We start from the raw sequence: 17,302 nt of genomic DNA, 5'->3' as shown, positions 1-17,302 counted from the left end.
CTGAGCTATAATTAAGAATAAAAATGAGAGGGTAGCCTCCATTCTTGGAGGCCTTCAGGAAGAGAATAAGTAGTCACAGTGAGAACCCTGACTAGGCTTTTCTTTTGGATGCCTTGTTGGAGAATAATTTCTGACATAATCCATTTAAGCTTCACTCTCAAGGTGTTATTATTGATGTGAAGACATGGAGGTTGAATGATTTGTCTAGATAAGAATCATATATTGAAGTTATTAATAAGTGACAAAGCTACAGTAAAATTTTAATATTCTGCATTTAATTTGAGCATTCATTCTGTGAAATCTTAACCAGCAGATCACTGTCCTATAGAATAGTATTGTTTCCTCATCTGATTATGAAAGTACATTAAAGACATATGTAAAGCTATATTTTGAAATCATCAGTGTTATTAATACAAAATATAATGAGGAACAAGTGGAAACAAACTTAAACACTTCTGTATTTCTGTATGGTATATGTTGGAAATACAGGAAGCTTTTTTTGCACACATTTAGACTTTTTCTTGTGTTTAAGTAATTTCATGGTTTAATCTTGGTCCTTTCATACTTGGTCTTCCTCATTTTCACATTCCTGACTTTGTTAATTCTTTCATTTCTGGAAAACTTTCAAATAATTATATCAAAAAGTGTACTTGAGAGACTTATGTCAGCAAAATGACAGACCAGGAGGCTCCAGGTCTTGTTTTCTCATGGGAACACTAACGGAGTGACAGATTAACCAAAATAGCTTTGTGGGAGTTCTATAAACTAAGAAACTAAAGTCTTATAGTGACAAAGTAAACGCCAAGCCAAGAAAATGCCACACTCAAAATGACAGGAATTTTTCTCATTCTTTCCCCATAATCTGCCTTGTGCAGTACAGGAGAAATCCACCCAATTCCCAGTTCCTCCTTGTGGTCAGCACAGTGAGAAGGCAACCCACAGTATGGGAGGGAATATTTACAAATCATATATCTGAAAGAGGGTTAATATTCAAAATATATAAACAATGTCTACTATTCAACAACAAAAACCAAACAAGTCAATTGAAAAACTGACAAATGTCTTGAATAGACATTCTTCCAAAGAAGATATAAAAATGGCTAATAAGCATGTGAAAAGACACTCAACACTAATCTAATCATCAGGGAAGTGTAAGTCAAAGCCATGTTGAGATACCACCTCATACCCATTAGGATGACTATTAGCAAAAAAAAAAAAAAGAAAAAGAAAAAAAAGAAAAAACCTTAGAAAAGAACAAATGCTGGCAAGGATGTGGAGAAATTAGAACTCTTAGGCATCTTAGGTGGCAATGTAAAATGGTGCAGTGGCTGTGGAAAACAGTATGGCAATTACTCAAAATATTAAAAATAGAATTATCATATAATCCAATAATTCCACTTCTAGGTATATACCCAAAAGAACTGAAAGCAAGGACTTGAAGAGATATTTGTATACCCATGTTTATATCAGCATTATTCTCTGTAGCTAAGAACTAGAGGCTACTCAAGTGCCCATAAACAGATAAATGAATAAGCAAAAATGTGGTACATACGTGCATGGAATATTATTTAACTTTAAAAAGGAGGGAGATTCTGACATATGTTATAACATGAATGAAACTTGAGGACATTATACTAAGTGAAACAAGCCAGTCATGATTCCACCTACATGAAATACTTAAAGTAGTCAAACTCAGAGACAGTGGAATGATGATTTCCACAGATTGGAGGAGGGGAATTGGGAGTTATTATTTAATAGGTAGAGTTTCAGTCTTTCAGGTGAAAAGTGTTCTGTGGATGGATGGTGGTGGTGGTATATATATACAACAATGTGAAGGTACTTAATGCCACTGAACTATACACCTAAAAATGATTAAGGTGGTAAATTTTTATGTTATATGTATTTTACCACAATTAAAATAAAAAAAAATACCCAATTTTAGGAATCCTTGACTATCTAAGAATTTTTTTGTTACTTTTGTCTGTGAATAATACCTTGTTTTGTCAAATATCTAGGTATCAATATTTCCTTTCCCAAATCCCTGGCTTTGTTTGATTTAATGGTATGATGTATAAAATTGAGGCTCCATTTCCCATCACTCCTGAGAATGAGTGACCATGTCATTATTAATTATAATAAGCATATATTAATCATAAAATTGATTAAAAGTAGGAAAAAGAAAACAATAGAAGTTCAGGAAACAAAACAATGAAGAAAAATATCTATAAATCAAGATCCCATTAGGCAACTATATGATAGTTAACACTTTAGAATTTTTAATTTTCAGTGTTTTCACAGTTGAAATTTTATGTAAATAGAATGATTCATCTTGTGCTTTTTCTTATCATGATACACTTACTATACAAGGTCCTAATTCATTGGGAAATTATAAAAATCATAATTCTATAAATGTTATTTTCAATGGCTGTATATGGTTTTATAACATTTTCCCCAATTTTTGCTTGGTTTTACACACTGCTTATATATTTTTAGATATAGTTAATTCTATCTTTAAAAAATCAGACTTAGAGCATTTTCCTTTCACCCTTTTTCCCAGATGTTTTAAGCTTAAAGTGAAATCTTTAACGAAGTATTTACAGATAGTCTGTATGGTAGTCTGTGAACTTCATAAATGTATGGAAAAACCCTGTCATCATTGTTATTATTATTAGGAGAGGATCTATTTAGCTTTCATCAGGTTTTAAAAACATTTCACCCCTCAAGTAAGAGATGCAGAAAATGATTCTTTACTCAAAATTTGGACCAACATTCACTTCCTTAAGTCTTTAAATTTTTACTAGTTGAGCTTTTTGTTTTGTGACATTAATTTTGCTGTTAATGAGAAATATGTAAAGAAATTGACTTTAAACAATAATATCCACATCTTTCTGCAACTGATTATTATGCCCTCTTTGTCACATGTGTGATTTGTATATGTATTAATTCTGTCTCTGGACAGTCTGTTGTTTTCATATTTCTTGCTGGTTATTTCTGTGCCATATCAAACTGAATTAAATGTTCTAGTTTTGTAAAAATTTACTGCACAATAGGACCATATTACTCTTATTCTCTTCAATTTTAAAGCTCTTTTCATGTGTTTATTCTTCCAGATTAACCTTAGAATTCATGTATTGAGTTCTAAAATAGCACACTTTTGTTTGGGACTTTGTTAAATCTGTAGATTCATTTTGGAAAAAAAAAAGGTGACTTTATACTATTAAACTTTATTTAATAATGAAGACCCTCTCTGTCTCTCTTTGCTTCTTCTGAAGCTTCTCTATGTATTAAATATATAAAATATATTAAAAACTCATTCAAATTTTGTACATTTTCACTCTTATTATGAATTTTAACATTTTGGGGTATATGTAGCGAATATGATTTTCTGTAGTATGTATTCCATTGTATGCTTCTAGCCCATTAAATTTATCTTTTTTAGTATAATTGTATTGGCTTTTGTTATTTCATCTTGCTTCAGCCACTTTGATAAACTCTTATCACTTATAATGTGATCATTTCTCCCCTGTATTATCATAACAAACAATTATCTGTTTTTTGAAAGGAAATATTTTGTATGTTATATATTACAATTGCATTTGTTTTATTATTTTGTTTTGTATATCATCCACGTTGCTAAACTATTATCAATTCTTACAGTTTTCCCATTGGTACTCTTTAGTAGTCTAGGTAGACCAAAAAGATGCTTCAAAATAATGATGTTTTCCCTCTTTACAAACATTAACATCTCTTAATTTTTGTCTTATGTCTCACTGAAATGTCTGGAAACTCATTATCATGTAAAATAATTGTGATGGCAAATATCTTTAATTGTTTTTGGTTGAATTTAATAGAGTTAGCTGGAATTTCATTAAATATTATTTTGTTTTTAAAGTCTTTTGTCAAATATAAGAAACTTGTTTTTCATTTTTATCATTTCAAACACATTTATTTAATAGCATTTTATTTAATATCAATGATTCTTGAAATTAATTTTTGTTCTGAGAATCCTGGATTTAGAATTTAGCATTCTAAACCTCTTTGTTTATCATTTATTCAGTTCAGTTTTACGGAGTCTTTTATGTAATGCTGAGAAATGGATACTTTTGTTTTCATTTCTTGAATATGTCATTCTATTATGACTTGTTTGCATGATCTTCTGACTGGAAAGTCCCATCCTCTCAAGGGTGTCCCATCATGTTAGAGTTCAGCCTCTCTTATTTCCTAACCGCAGACCTTAGTCTCTACAGAAGTGAAAAGCTTGAGAGGAGGGAGTACTAAAGATGAAAATTCAACCGCGGAGGCCAACCATTAGGCATATAATCAAATTTAGAATCCGGGACACAATTACAGAAACAGGAGACACATTCATCCCCTCACCTCTGAGGATGCAGGTCGCTGACTTCAGGAGGGGCTGTCAGGAGGCTCCCAGGCTGCAACGCCTCCTGCAGCTGCTTCTGCTCTCCTGCTGCAGCTGCCAGTGTTTAGCCTTTTGTTGTTCAGAGCAGATTTGTGACTTTACTTGACATCCTTGGAGTTTGAGGTTTCAAAATCAGTTAGATCCCTGAGATTCCCTGGTTTGATGTGCTGCTCTATAAGTCCTTCCCACTCTATTCCAAACATCCTCCAGGGTCTAATGCTGTTTTACATTGGAATGGGAAAAGGCCCTCAGTGCTCTCAGGGGTTAGCCAAGTGACTTCTGGGAGTAGACCTATCAGCCCACCACACGGACAGCTCTCCACTCCAGACTCCCAAGAGCTTAATTCACCCTTCTCTGATGCATAGTGCCCCTTGTTACAGGACCGCTCTGAAGTATCCCATCTCAGAATATATCTTTATTTCATACTCCTTCCAGAGTTTGCCCCTATCTAATTTCCCTCTCACAAACTTTGGGTGTAACCTCTTCATTTTGTTTCCTCTTCCTCATCTGACAGAAACTTCTTATTTCTCTACAGTTTAATTTTTGTTTTAACACCACATGGAAATCACTTTTGCTAATGCTTTCCAATTGCCAAAATCAATCAATTAATTAATTAATGGGGGCAGCAATTTGCTTTGCATTCTACCCTTTCTTATGTATACAACATGAATTACTGATTTTTCAGTGGTCAGTGTTTTATTTGTTGTTAGGATGGAGTGGCAACTTCCAAGATCCTTTCATGCAGGAAAGGAAGCCAGCAGCCCCTACAATGAACTTTTTAATAAATTTTTTGTCAGCATTTAGACTCTTTTTTGTATATCTTTCCAAAAATAGACTCAGTGGAAAAAACATAATTTGCACATTTAGAAACATTTTGCCAAATCACTTTTTGTATGTTTGGGCCAATTTACAGTCTTACCAGATGTGTACAAGTGTCAGTTTTGAGGTGGCATTGATGGTGAGGGACGTTTTGTTTTCTACTCTTACTTGTTTTTCAGATTATAAAAAATTCAGTATAATTTTAATATGCATATTTTAATTAGTGTTGCTGACAATTTTAATGATTTTAATGGCCTTTTTTTTCTAGTGAGATAAAATAAGATTATAACCTAGGTTATAGTTTCTTTATTTACTATATTTATAGTTTATTGAGAGCTAAAATCTCTATCCTTTCCTAATACCTTAATGATGTTTCATTATCCATTATAATTTACAATTATGTATATAATGATTGTTGAATGATCTCTGTCCCCCATCCCTACCAGATGGTGAGTTCTGTTGTATTCTTAGCATAGTGCCTGGCACAGAATAGGCTCTCAATAAATGTTTGCTCAATAAATAAATTTCACTATTTAATGGACTGTATCTTTACTATCATGTTTCCTCATCAGTCACATTGGCGCAGTGTATGTTTTTGATTAGATGAATACATAATCTCCACGTGTAACACTGTAGGCACTCAAAGTTTTATTGAAGAAATGAAATAAGTTGTCACAAAACAACCATTGCAATTGTAATCACTATCAACACTATTGTTTTCACTGCCATCTTCATGACTAATACCACATTGACTTAATCTTTACAAATATTGTTAGTTTTAACTGGTGGTATTTTGGACATTGTGCAGACATATTAGAGGGGACATGATTATTCTTGTAATGCAGACTCACTGCTGTGTATAAGCACAGAACAAAGAGAAAACTAGAATTTGTTGTCCTTTTCTTTATTATTTTCTACATTATTCTGAGTATGTACTAGGCTATCATTTTGATGATGAAGTGAAGTTGGAAATACAGAAATTATGATAAAATGCGATGGTGTGTGGTAGAGATTGGCTTCAAGTCACAGAGGACTAATTCTCATTGGGAAATAAGGGTAGAAATGAGACACAGGGTGGCTCAGGTTAAAGACATGCTATGAATGACCAGGGTTTCGAAGAAAATGGGCCTGAGTTGTTGGGTGGGTACATGGAGGATTAGGGCTAAACTTATGATCCCTAGGGGGAGTCTGCCTCAGTCTTTCTCCTAAGTGGCTTCTGCTCTATGCCATACTCTACGATCCCACTTTTCTCTATTAAATATTAATCTTCAATATTATTGGGAAGAAGATCATTCTTCAAAGAAAGGGCAAAAAGCAGAGACTCTCCCTCCACTCTTGTCATTGCTCCATGTGTAGAAAGTGGGACAAAGATCTGCAGGAGAGATGGAATAGACACAAGATTGCAGAGGATTATGCAATAGTCTCAAGACTTCTTAGTGGGTGGAGGATTGAGTGATGTTTACCTCTGGATTTAGAGTTCTCTAAGTGCTTTGGTCAAACTACTTTTGAATGATCTTAGTCTGAAAATGTTGTATTAGCATAAAATCTTGATGATATGAACAATCTACCACTTCCAGTTACTAGTATCTCTTCTGGCTGCCCTCTTTCATTAAATGTTCACTTGGTCAATATCTTCCCTATATTTTGGCCGCCCATAATCTTGGTGGGAGACTTCAGTATTATTGTGAATGACCCATTGAAAACTCTGGATTTTCATATTCTTGATTTCTTTCCCCCCAAATCCTTATCTCATTTACCCATTCCCGTGACATATCCTTGAACTCCGTAGAGATCACTGTATCTAACAGATCTTCCAGCATCTCTGCTTCACCCCTTCCTATGCATACTCCTAGCATGATACTTGATAATGAGATTCTGATTGTCTTTTAATCTTCTGCTTAAAATCTTCATGACTTTCCACTGCCCTTTGATATGACCTAAAACATGCATGCTAAGGTTCTTGCTTACAGACCAGGCTTAGTTCCTGAGAACTACATCCCTAAATTTCATGATTCTGTCAGGTCTTTGACAATACCAACCTCCCTTCCCTCCTGCCTCAGGAATTTTGTATCCTCAGCCTACCCCGACACCTCCCTTTACTTTTAATACATTCTTATGGTCACTAACTTGAATTAGGGTGGGCTCCCATACTGAGAACATTCTCATATGATATGTTTTAAGACACTGTAGTTTTAGGTCATAACATTTATAATTGTAATTAGATATCTGTGATCACATATCTAATATATATTCTCCAGTGAGCCATGATGACAAGGACCATTTATACTATTAATTGTTCTTTCCAATATCTAGCAGAGTACATGGATTTAATAGATATATATCTTATCTGTTGAATGAATGAATGAAAGAGGTTTATCAGCAGCTATGAATAAAATAACTTAATAACTGGATGAATAAAAAGACTGTGAAATCAAAGCATCACTCCAAAGGAGAATGTGGCCACTAGGGTAGACTGGTGATCAATCAGAGATGGGACCAAGGGAAGGGTCTGCTTAGTGATGGGAAGATATAATAGCAAAGATCTTAGCCCACCTCTTTGGGAACCTGCGGGGACAGACTGTTTCAGAATCAATACTCATCCCATACTTGCTATGTCTGTGGACTATGTCACAATCCCCCTGAAGAGAAGCAATCAGTTCACCTGAGACAGTGACATTTGCCTTAGGTTGGAGTCTCCAGAAGAAGACTCTGAGGAAGAGATTTGCATGCAGGAGATTTACTGTGAAGTATACTTGAAAATTACACGTGTCAGGGTGTGAAGGAAGCAGAGTGGAGAGGAGAAGGAAGTTAACCTGTGATCCTGTTACCCCAGATGTCTGAGCTAATTCCTTGGGGTGCTCTTGAGGGGGATGGCCCTTCAGTGTTGTTTCAGATTGAAGAAAGAGGGTCAGGTCTGTGTATTTGTACATAGAGCAGACATTGGCTAAAAGCTGCACCCAGGTAGGAAAAGTAACTTTGAGTGAGTTAGCTCTCTTTGTCCAAGGGAGAGTGACTTGATTATGGGCTTTTAGCAGCCTACACTTGCAGCAGATGGAAGAATAAACACATTTAACCTCAGAGTCTGCTAAAGAATTTCCTGGGGCTGAGTTTGACCTATGAATACAGAGCAATGTGAGATTTCCTAGCCCACTGAGCCTGTGGTTTCCCACACAAGTCATCAGGATGTACAGGCTTGGGGTGATCATCAACACAGGACAATGTGGGCCCCTTGCTCAGGCACAGTTGCCTTTCCCTGCTCTGTCTCTCTGCCCAACCAGCCCTCCCTGGGGCAGCTTAGCTCTGTGTGCCTCTAGTGATTCCTGAGGCTAACTTTAGCTCTGTCCAGGTAGGTCTGTGTGTCTTCTGGGACCTGCCAACCGGTAATAAGAGCTTCCCTGATCAGTGCCTTGTTCATAGTCACCAACCTCTGCCTTGGGGAAGTATCAAGAGTAGACTTGTCTTTTAGAATGAAGATGACAGAACCGGCTAAGAGTTCTTGCATGGTATTTGGAAATGACTATGAAGGTCATTTTCTTGCTGTGGAAAATGAGGTCAGGTTTGGAGCTTATGGTTTTGGGGAAGACTGTTGACAGTGGACTTCTGCCTTCCCCATAGCCCTGGCTTAGGAGTTATTTCTTGGTTGGCTACTATGGCTCTGAGTCTTCTAATATCTCTGGTTTGACATCTCTTAGTAAATCTATTTCCCTTTATTTCAGAGTAGCTGTTCTCCCCAAAACTAACTGACTGACTCCTCAAAACTAACTCTCTCTTTTCCAGTCCCCTTAGCTTCTGCCTTTCAGGTCACACATGCTGTGTGCTAACCTGTGAACTTGCAGATACTTCCCAGTGCCATTAAACTTTCATGGTCAGCTGAGGAATTCACAGGGGCCGTTAGCATTCTCCTAGGTTGTCATCCTCATCATCATATACGGTGTGTGGAGACAGAGCTGATTTACCTAATTTACCCAAGTCTGGCCAGAGCTACTACTCATCCTTCACATTTTTTGAAAACTTGACCTGCATGGACCTGGGTAATGTGTTTGATTTCCTCTCTGGTATTCAGAGATTACAGTTCAGCCCTTCTGGATACAATATCCTCTTCATCACTTCCGCTGGACAGATCACTATGGAGACTGAACCGAGACTCAGTGTTTCTGCAGCTGAGCAGAGAGGGCCATGGTGAAACCTTCTTGAGACTGGGAATGTTCTCTCTCTTTTTTTTTAAAGTTTTGTCCATGATTCTGTCTCCCTCAACCCTTTGTGAAGACTGCAAAGCATGAACCCTCAAAAGATAGCCCCAAGATCAGGAGAACAGTGCCCCTGTATCAGGAATATTTTATTCATTGTTTCTGTATCTCAGATATGACACCTGACCTCTGCCTTGGAGTGTCTGATTTCTATTTCACCTTATCCTGGTAGGTCATCACCATGAACCCACTATTTCTGTGTCCTCCCCCAGCCTCTTTCTGGGTCTCTGCATCTCCCTTTTAGCACTATCACAAAGTCCATGTCACTGTTAAGAAGATTAAGGAGACAAGGACAGCCCACAGTCTACAGAGGAGCTCTCTGCCTGCAGTGACAGAGGCAGCAGCAGAAGTGACCAGTAGTGACCACAGGAGTCCCTCATTTCTGATACACACCTGGGATTCTGTCGTAGCTCTCAGGGCAGAGAGATTCAGTGTGGTTCCTCTGCCATGAGGCACCCAGAATATCACTTTATGCTTTTTGTTTTTTGTTTTAATGGAGGCACTGGAGATTGAGCCCACGACCTTGTGCATGCTAAGCACGTGCTCTACCACTGGGCTATAGTGCCCGCCCATCAGGATACCACCTTAGGTGAGGAGCACTGGGGCTCACTTAGTGCGCCTCTCATAGGTGCTCCACTTTCTGCTGCAGCAGTCCCATCCCTTACGTTCAGTGTCTGTCTTGTCAAGTTCCCATGACTCCTGATTGTTTTATATGCTCAACTGTTTATTTTTAATGTAACCATATAGATTTATTTCTTCACCAAACATTACAGAGTACCAGTTAACTTCTGGCCTTCTGGGACTTGCCCTGGGACTACTACCTTAAGCTAGGTGTAGTCCCTATTTTTTAAGGACTGTCGCACTAATGAGATGTACAGTGCAGGTAATCAGTACAATGTGATCTTTATAGGAAAGAAGAGGAGACAAGCCAGGCTGCCTTACAGAATTTGGGGACAGCTTCTGAGAATAGAGGTTGCTTGGACTGGATTTACATGAATAATTAGGGATATACAACTTCAATGTTTTTTGCTAATTGACCCCTGCTTTTTGGTCAGAGAGGTAAATATATTTTCATTTTTCGATTCCTGGGAATCAAGTCCCTTCATTTCTTCCTCTAAGAATCACTGAGGGACCACTTGTTGACTTCAGTAATGAATGTTTAATAAACAACTCTAAGCTTTCCCCCAGACTCACAAACTTCACAGCGCAAAGAAGAGGCAGGTTACTCAGGCACACGCATCTCTGCTTCTCCTTCAACCGCGGAAGTTTGGCTTCACCCTCCATTGCTCTGCTGATACGGCTGCTATCAAAGCAATGGGTGCACAAATGCTCAGCTGTCCTCTGACTTCTCAGCTAACATGTGAGAAAGGGCCTAATGTGTAGCAGAAGAGAATTAACGTTCTCACTATGTAGAAGGTTAAGCACTGAAATGTGAATTTCGGTAAGATTAAGAGATTCTCCTGGAGGTCTCAATAAAACAGATGTCACTGATACATGAAGTTATCAGTGAATTTGAATCTGGAAGGAAAACAAAGGCTGGGAGATATGTACCAACCAGGCATTTCAGATTTTGTACCTGCCATGGTCAGAATTTGGGGGCAATATTATAGTCATTGTTGATTTACAAAGAAGACAGTAGGAGTGAACTATAGATGCATAATCCACAAGAACTGAGTCATTCCTGACTCTTTTAATACATGCATATACATATATACCCCCCTTACATAGAAAAATACAATTATCTCACATCGTGTCTAAGACAGACCCATATACACAAACATATCCAGTTTCAAGTTTTTTATTTTAATGATAGGGAGATTAAACACAGCACCTATTTAATTGTTATTGTGGAGCTGTCAGAAGCTCTGAAGCATCATGATCAGATACAGGCATAGCAAAAGTTTGAAACAGAGAAGCCTTGGGGAAAAAGAAAATGTGTCAGGAATAGAGAAATCATGATTTTGGTTTCTTCTGCCTCTTCTTTCCTTCCAAGCTGTTGATGATGGCGCTGAGTAATTCCAGCTGGAGGCTGCTCCAGCCTTCTTTTTTCCTGATCGGCATCCCAGGTTTAGAGGAAAGCCAGCACTGGATAGCATTGCCGCTGTGTGTCCTTTACCTCCTTGCCCTAGTGGGCAACGTCACCATCCTCTTCACCATCTGGACTGACCCATCCTTGCACCAGCCTATGTACCTCTTTCTGGCCATGCTGTGTGGCATTGACCTGGTTCTGGCCTCCTCCACTGCCCCCAGAACCCTGGCAGTGCTCCTGGTTCATGCCCATGAGATTGGGTACATGGTCTGCCTGATGCAGATGTTCTTCATCCATGCGTTCTCTTCCATGGAGTCAGGTGTCCTTGTGGCCATGGCTCTGGATCGCTACATAGCCATCTGTCACCCTCTGCACCATTCCACTATCCTGCATCCAGGGATCATAGGGCGCATTGGAGTGGCAGTGCTGGTGCGGGGATTACTCCTGCTCCTCCCCTTCCCCATCCTGCTGCAGAGACTTGTCTTCTGTCGGGCCACTGTCATAGGCCATGCCTATTGTGAACACATGGCTGTGGTAAAACTTGCCTGCTCAGAAACCACAGTGAACCGAGCTTATGGGTTGGCAGTGGCATTGCTTGTGGTTGGTCTAGACATCCTGGCCATTGGTATTTCTTATGCCCACATCCTCCAGGCAGTGCTGAAGGTACCAGGGGTTGAGGCCCAACTTAAGGCTTTTAGCACATGTGGGTCTCGTATTTGTGTCATCTTGGTCTTCTACGTTCCTGGAATGTTCTCCTTCCTCACTTACCGCTTTGGCCATCATGTGCCCCATCACGCCCATGTTCTTCTGGCCACACTCTACCTCCTTGTGCCACCTGCTCTCAATCCACTTGTCTATGGGGTAAAGACTCAGCAGATCCGCCAGCGAGTACTCAGGGTGTTATACATAAAAGGATGGGTCTAACACATCCCAGTTATTTTCTTCAGGGGCTCCTGCCAAAGACACTGCCAGGAGCCCATGGCTGGCCTTGGCCATGTGGATAGAGGTCATTCCACAGTGGGAAGTTCTCCTACTCGTAGGAGTCTTATGGCAAAGAACATCATGAGCACTTGGCTCCGTAGCTGACTGGATGTACCTGAGTAGCCGAATTTGTGAATATCTTCCCCATTCTTTCTTTTGCCCCTGATCCCAACACTTTTGTATTCCTTGTGTTGGAGGGATTATGGCTTGGGGAAAGATGATAGCTTTGGATGTGTTTTTTTTTTCTGCCTTCTTCCAATAACTGATCATTCAACATCATCTGGAATGGGAGTAAAAAGTCCTAACTTTTGCCAGGTTTTAGTTTCAGAGTGTCTTCAAACCCTCTAAGTTTGTGGTATGAGCTCTAGGTCATTGGGATCTTATGTAGCAACAAGATCTCTATCAAAGCATTTGACATAGCCACAATGTAAGAAGACTCCTTTCGTTGCAGTATGAGTGTTACTTATTTAAAATAAACAAGAGTGAAAGGCACTGTAATATATTCGTAGGGTAGTAAGATATGATCTCTATTTCTAAGGGAGAAATATATATGTCCACAGTGTATTTTTTTTAAATCCAGTTTGTATTTCTAATTTATTCATATTTTTACTTAGGGTAAAGAGCGAATAAGACCAAGTATTGAATGTATATGTTTTGTGTCTTAATTTAACAAAGCAAAGCAGCTATGTAGAAAGCAAAGCAGCTATGTAATTATCAGTATCTGATTAAACATAAAATTTGTTAGAGTCTGGTGTTGGTAAACATAGGTTTATTAATACATTTATAGCTATGCCACTTGAAAGAAGAATTTCTCTTTCTGAAATGTGGATATGGAGTGATCAATTAGACGTCGTCCCATTTCTGCTAACAGGAACTGGGAAAAAGCTTACAGGAGGATTGTCCCAGTTGGTTTGCTATCTCTTTGTTGGATGTTGCCTTGATATTGAGCCTAACTGTTTTCAGTCCCTAAAAAGTTACATTTTTTTTTCAGTTGTGAAGAAATAAAGTCATTGCTAAATTGAGGTAAGATGCTCAATTGATGAAAGGATCCTATCTGGGTATTCCATAAAGGTAGAAGGGGTGGAGTAGGTGGTTAGTGTTTCCAGTTTCCCCTTCTTTGTAAATTTTACTCCTAGTAAATAGTTATCTGTTACAGAGACTAAGTATTAAGTCTTTAATTTTGTTGGCACGTATGGGTGAATTAGGGAGGACTGGAATGAGTCTTACTGTAGGAGGAATACACATTCTCATCCCCTTGGTTCTAGGTCTGGGACTTCTACTCTGTTAAGCCTGACTGAAACCTGAGACAGAAATTAACTTGTATTTGGTGTAAACCACTGTGTTTTGGGAAATCTTTGTTGTAGCTGACTAACGTAGCCTAAACAGTACATGTTTCCATTTCAGATCTTCCAAGTAGGATATGTAATGTCTTTCAGAATTTCCTTTGAAAATGTTTGCAGTTTTTGTTTATGTGTAAATAATTTATTTTACTCTCATTCAAATTTACTATCAAAAAATTGTTTGTCATTTTCTTATTTTATTTTCCTCTGCCTGCAATATACGCCCTATTTTATTCCCAAAGTGTTTATTGTGCCTTTTCTGTTTTCAATGATCACCCATGTTAAGCATTTAATCAATGTTATTAAAATATCAAAATTTAAAAATTGTATAGCCATTCAGCTAGATGGTAGCATGGGCTCCTTGGATTTAACTTTTCTTGTCTCTTCTGCTGATTTAGACTCCTTTACTTTTCCACCACCTCAAAGATGCATTAAAAAGAATATGAAAATATTATTACATATTTTATAAATGTCTTTTTTCATATCTTCACTTTTTGCTCTAGTAGATTAGTTTTTTGCTTATTTAGCACGATCCTTTCCTTTTGTGCTAGGTATTTTTCCAAAGAAGACACACAAATGGCTAACAGTTACATAAAAAGTAGCTCAATAGCATTAATTATCAGGGAAATGCAAATTAAAACCACAATGAGGTCTTACTTCATACCTATTAAAATCTATCATCAAGAAGACAAGAGACAGCAGGTGCTGGGGAGGATGTGCAGAAGAGGAAATCCTGTGCACTGTTAGTAATGTAAACTGGTGCAGCCACTTTGGAAATCTGTATGAAGGCTCCTCAAAACATTAAGAACAGAACTACGTATAATCCAGCAATCACACTTCTGGGTGTATAGCCAAAGGAAATGAAATTTCTATCTCAAATTGATATCTGCACCCCCGTGTTCATGGCAGCATGATTTACAATAGCCAAGAAAACCTGAGTGTTCATTGACTAATGGATAATGGAAATGTGTTTTATATACTATATATATATATATATATATATATATATATATATATATATATATATAACATATATGTTATATATATATATATAACATAACATATATATATGTTACTCAGCTATAAAAAAAGGACATTCAGCTTTTGTAAGAACATGAATGGACCTTGAAGGCATTATACTAAGTGAAATAAGGCAGACAGAGAAAGACAAATACTGTATGTTCTCATTTAGATGTGAAACTTCAGAAACTGAACTAATAGACACAGAGAACAAATTAGTGGTTGACAGAGATGGAGTTTGAGGGTAGAGGAATTGGGCAAAGGTGGTCTAAAGTACAAACTTCCAGTTATAAGAGAAGTCTGGAGATGTTAAAAAAAGGGTAACTTTGGGAGAGAGTGAGGAAGTGAATCATGTTTTCCGTCCAACATCTTGAATCAGAATTATTATAATTTTAGTTGAATTTTGTGATATTACTTGTGTTGTACATACCGTCCATATTATACTTGACTCCAGGAAGATAGTAATAGTCTCGTATGTTTAATTTACTTCTCAATACTAAGTGACTTACTCCTCAACAGAACAAACATCCTCAATAATTATTTGTAATCTCATTCAATTAATGCATAAACTTGATGCCTCTGCAGTGAGTACCTCCGTTTTTCTTTTATTATTTTTTTTGATGATTTTCTGTTCAAGACTAGGAGGACAGATCCCCCATCCTAGAATTTGATGCTCTCACCTGACAGAGACAGGGTGCCTCTTTGGGAGAAGCTCAGGAGTGCTTTTGGAGGTTGAAGGTGGAGATTTTTCACTCTTTAACCCCTGTGCATTCCCAGCAGTAGTGAAAGCCCACGAGGAATAAAAGAGGGATTAAAGTAGTAATAGTTAGAACCTAATACATTCCATGTGCACAGCCCTCTGGTAAGTCATGAGTGGAAGGTATACATGGGCCCAGAGGACAAAGAGAAGGCCATCAATCCCATTCCCTTAATTCTAGACCTTAGGATCCCTTCCTACTCCCTCCCCTGACCCAAATTAGTGAGATTTGATTTGAAAATTCGTCTCCAAGAACATTTACCTAGTCATCTGCAAGGCGATTTGCAGAATCCCCAGAAATAGATGAAGTCCTTGAAGAATGTAAAATGCGAAAGGAAAAATGACTGACTCTCAGGTTTCTTTCTGGGATCACAGGCTCTTAGGCAGGTGAGTTTATAATATTTTAATATAAAGCGAAAGAGAGTCCATCTCTGACCTTACAGGCCCTCCAGGCAGGCAGTGAACCAGACAGGTTGGAACATGCTTCCTACTCTTGAGACTCACAGCCCCACCCACTACTTCAACAGTCTTTGTCCAAAAAATGACCCTTCTTCCCATAAAGAAAAGCAAGAAAGGGAGAGGAAAGGGGAAAAGACAGAGCAGGAGTACACACTGCTGTTATTTCTGCCTTGCGGTGAGAAGAAAAGCCTTCCTTCATGGAAGTGGAAGTGAAGGAAATAAGTTTCTTCCCTAATAGGCAGTGTGGAGCCTACTTTCACATTCTTTGGGTGAGGCTGATAATGTTACATGAAGGTTAGAAAATGTGGAGAGGGGCAGGGTACATTTTTGTGCTGGGTCCTAAATTATGTCAATGAATTTCAAAAGATAAAAACCAACACATAATTAAGCTGGAAATCAATAATAATAAGATGTCATGATAAGTCCCTGATGCTTGGAAATTAAACAAAATACATATAAATAATCCATGATTCAAATAAGAAATCAGAGAATATTATAAAATATTTCAAACTAATTTATAATGATACACAGTAAAAGTTGTGGAATGAAGAGAAAATATTTCAAACTAATTGATAATGACTTGTAAAAGTTGTGGGATGCAGCTAAACTAGAGGGAAATGATACTTTTAAATGTTTATATTACAAAAGAATGAAGATTTAATATCAATTATTTAAGTTGACAACTTAAGGTGTTAGAAAATGAATAAATTAAGCAAGAGTAAATAAGAGTAAGGAATTAATAAAGATATTAGCAAAATATTATTGAAAGCAGAAACAATAGGAAAATTAGCAAAACAACAGAAACAAGGTTGATTCTTTGGAAAGATTAATAACATTAATAAAATCCTGGTAAGATTTTACAAAAAAATCTTAATTTCTTTTTCTTTAGAAAGAAAAAAAGAAGTGCAAAGGATCAATATGATGATTGAAGAAGTTATTATACAGACCATACTAGACATTAGAAGGGTAATAAAGGAATGATACAATTTTAAGCCAATAAAACCAACAATTTACTTATGAGATTTTAGGACACGCAAGTTATGTGAATTCCAGCCCCCAGGCATCATAAGTGCAGACTTGTGATTAGTACTTCTCAAAGGATAGTCTTTCTTTTCTCAATGAAAATCTTCCCTTCCCTTCCCTTCCCTTCCCTTCCCTTCCCTTCCCTTCCCCTCTCTTCCATTTTTCTTCTTCTGTTTGGTAAAGGAGAAAAAAAAAATCATACAGTCAGTT

General features: G+C 37.6%; 1 protein-coding gene and 1 long non-coding RNA gene across 2 annotated transcripts in view; both read left to right on the top strand.

Moving 5' to 3' along the window:
• The window catches only part of LOC140698699 (uncharacterized), a 164,601-nt gene that overhangs the window by 16,883 nt on the left and 130,416 nt on the right, over positions 1-17,302 (top strand). The gene's annotated exons all lie outside the window — the stretch shown is intronic.
• Positions 11,483-12,436, top strand: OR52L1 (olfactory receptor family 52 subfamily L member 1). The gene has a single exon (XM_015238367.3). The coding sequence runs from the start codon at positions 11,483-11,485 to the stop codon at positions 12,434-12,436; it is 954 nt and encodes a 317-aa protein (XP_015093853.2).

Source organism: Vicugna pacos, chromosome 10 (assembly GCF_048564905.1).
Source record: "Vicugna pacos chromosome 10, VicPac4, whole genome shotgun sequence".
Taxonomy (NCBI): domain Eukaryota; kingdom Metazoa; phylum Chordata; class Mammalia; order Artiodactyla; family Camelidae; genus Vicugna; species Vicugna pacos.
This window is presented reverse-complemented; position numbering and strand designations above follow the sequence as displayed.

Bases quoted from the DNA above. Each gene is read 5' to 3' on its own strand.
- OR52L1 (XM_015238367.3), top strand. From the start codon at position 11,483: ATGATGGCGCTGAGTAATTCCAGCTGGAGGCTGCTCCAGCCTTCTTTT.